Below are 3,068 nucleotides of genomic sequence, written 5' to 3'. Positions count from 1 at the left end.
CCCCACAAACCCCGAATTTCTTCCGATCAGTTTATTTTCTTTAAGATTAATCAGACGTTAAGATTAGCATCATTCAATATTATTATATAAATAATATATAAATAATTCAGTAGCGAAGTGGTAAAAGGAGATAAGTAATTTGGACTACTGACAAATGTTCAAAGAATATCTCGGAAGCTAAAGAAGATGATAAAGATTTGATTATAACCTTTTTTGTGGAACTTATAAATTGCTACAACAAATGTTACTACATAAAAGCCGCTGTCTTTCTTAGGTTGACAAATATTGCTCAAAAACTCTACTGATAGATAAGTCAACTTATCTCCCTTTATCACTGAATTTTTCAGAGTAATGGACATTGAAATAATTATTTCTTTCTCTGTACATAAAGGAATGGCATGCATTGATCTGAAATGACAGGGGGAAAATTTGTGTTATCATGCGTTTTCAGGAAGAAATGTTGAGGAAAGAAAGGATCGAGGAATAAATTTCTTTTTTCATTAAGGAAGACAAATTGTTGGGAGAAAATATTAACAGGCTTTATGACAGGTGGAGCTCAGAAAAGATTCAGGCAATTTTAAAACTATAAATAAACAATCACTTGTAAATTGAGAATTTCAAGTTCTGCGGAACAAGTTCAATCTGCTAGGGCTTTTTAGTTCATCTTCCTGATGAATTCAGGTTTAAAACGAAATTTGACTTTTTAATTACCTTTAGCTCCACCATTTTGAGTCATTATGAAAAAAAAGGAATCTCTTCAAAGTTATTTTAAGTTAATTTGCACAAAATTGGAAGAAGTTTGTGTAATTTCGTCAATGAAAATTCGATTCTCATTCGTTTAGCATGAAATGAATATCTTAAATAATTAACTGTGATTAGAACATCAATCAATTTCTGATTGCGGTAATGCAGAAGTGTAATGTAAATTTATTAGTTTAAAGGTACAGTATATGGCCAATCCTCTGATGTTTCTGAAAGCTCTTGAGTTAATTGCATAAATAAAATTAGCTCTTGAGTTAATTGCATAAATAAAATATTGTATTAGAATTGATTTCTCCGCGAATGAATTGTGCAATTGAAAAGAATATACCGCCACGGAAAAATGTATATGATATGGGCTAATTATGGGCTAATTATCTAAAATAAAATATAATCTGAAATATTTACCCTTCGTATTTTTCTTATATAAATTAAACGATATTATATTTAAGATATTTTGAAAATATATTTTGGAAATAGAAATGGTTCTATTTCTAAAACTTTTAATAGAAATTAATAAAACGTTGTTATTTACCTCGTAAAGCATTCCGAGTGAGAAAATAACTTGAAAGGCATTATAAGCGACAAGTACAGTTTTGAGTCGATAAGGCTTTTTGTTTGCCATCATCCTTGGACCCAGGAGAGTGACCCCGTAAAGATAAAGTACAACGATTAGGAATGTAGGAATTGGTGAGTCCATCAGGGGCCAGTCACTGACTCTTGGGTCTGATGCTGTCTCTAGAATTTCTGTGTACTGTTCCAAGGCCATACGGACAAGGCCCTCTGCCCCTACGAATGTCCGATTTGTGTCTTGCATTTTTAATAGCGGCTCAGGTTCTCGTTCTACCACTAATTCCGCTGCTGCTGATACCATTTTTAATCTATAACAATAAAAAATTCCAATCACATTATTACAACCGTGGAATTTTCCTTGTGAAAATCGTTATCATCCCGCGTAGAAAATGGTATATATGCGACGTATATATTAATTAACTTAATTAAAGGCACATATATTCTGTTTAAAAATGTAATATGTCATATATAGAGTATCGTACAGACAATTATTTTTATTATATATAATTATTAGCGAAAACAAACATTCAGGTGTGCAGAAAATGAAGGTTTTTTCAACAGGCCCCTTTTTAAAGGTCCCTTTGCAGGTATGGTGAAATATAGCATGTGCACCTCGGGCGGTAAAATGACTTTTCGCCCTTGATGCACAATATACTATTTCAACCCACCTGCACGGAAAATTCGCACTTTGCTCCCTGATAAGCGAGGCCAAGTGATAAGTGAGGCAAGTTTCTACCCGAGAGCGGAAAGTACTCACTTTTCTCCTGCCCTTCAGACAACGAAAAACGAAGTACCGCCCTCGGGCGGAAAGTATTCACTTTTCTTCCGCCCTTGAAAATTTTCTATTTCTATAATGAAAATATTTCTTCAATTATTGTTTTTTTTTTGTTGTTATGCTTTTGATTGGTTATTGGTTGCTTTTAATCGACTTTATAAAAAAAAAACTCGTACCTTTCATACATTTCTTGAGGTACAGATATTGTTTGAAAAACGGTTATTCAATATTATCATGTTGTTAATAAATCTGACTTGACATTCATTTTCAAACTTTTCATTTTTATATTTCCCGCTCTCGATGCCAAATTAAAGTTTACAAATTTCTCACAATCAAAAAAATTATCGGCGTCCTTTAATTGTCAATTGACGATGAAATTTTTCTTTCTCAAGTTCACGAGCATCCTACTCTCATTTTGCCTGCCTCTACTTTAGGGCATAAAGCATCTCACTTTTCACACCATCAAGTTTCTGTCGAATATCCCTACTACTCTTCCCTACGCGCAGGGCATCACAGACCTGAAGAAGGCATGTTCTCTCTCTTAACCGTAGTCAGTGTAACTGTCCTCAAAAGTCAAGAATAAATTCATCGGAATTCTTTGACTTTCTATTTGTTTTCGAGAAAAAGTGGAACAGTAAATTATGTTTTTTCAAATGTATGTCCTAAAATTGAAATTGAAATGAATTAAAAAAATTAATTCTCATTTTTAAAAAATTTCATTTGCTTATTCTAATTTTAATTTATAAAATTTTTTTCATTAAGAATTTTTAATAACAAGATGTCCTGAGAAGGACACCCCGAAAATTTAGACAACCACCTTTAGCGTATGGTTCCCTTTAAAAAAAAAGCATGTAACGTTTTTTGTCAGCTTTTTTTGGCGCTATGCATATCAAAATATATCTATATAATATGATATATATATATAATATATATATATATATAAATAATATATATAAATTAT

General features: G+C 31.9%; 1 protein-coding gene across 1 annotated transcript in view; it reads right to left on the bottom strand.

Moving 5' to 3' along the window:
* The window catches only part of LOC105269367 (elongation of very long chain fatty acids protein 7), a 28,411-nt gene that overhangs the window by 15,626 nt on the left and 9,717 nt on the right, over positions 1–3,068 (bottom strand). Inside the window, exon 2 of the mRNA XM_011309526.1 lies at positions 1,295–1,640. Within this exon, the coding sequence (XP_011307828.1) occupies positions 1,295–1,633 (339 nt within the window). The 5' untranslated portion in view covers positions 1,634–1,640. The remainder of the gene's footprint in view (positions 1–1,294; positions 1,641–3,068) is intronic.

The sequence above is a fragment of the Fopius arisanus genome, unplaced genomic scaffold (assembly GCF_000806365.1).
Source record: "Fopius arisanus strain USDA-PBARC FA_bdor unplaced genomic scaffold, ASM80636v1 scaffold00068, whole genome shotgun sequence".
Taxonomy (NCBI): Eukaryota; Metazoa; Arthropoda; class Insecta; order Hymenoptera; family Braconidae; genus Fopius; species Fopius arisanus.
This window is presented reverse-complemented; position numbering and strand designations above follow the sequence as displayed.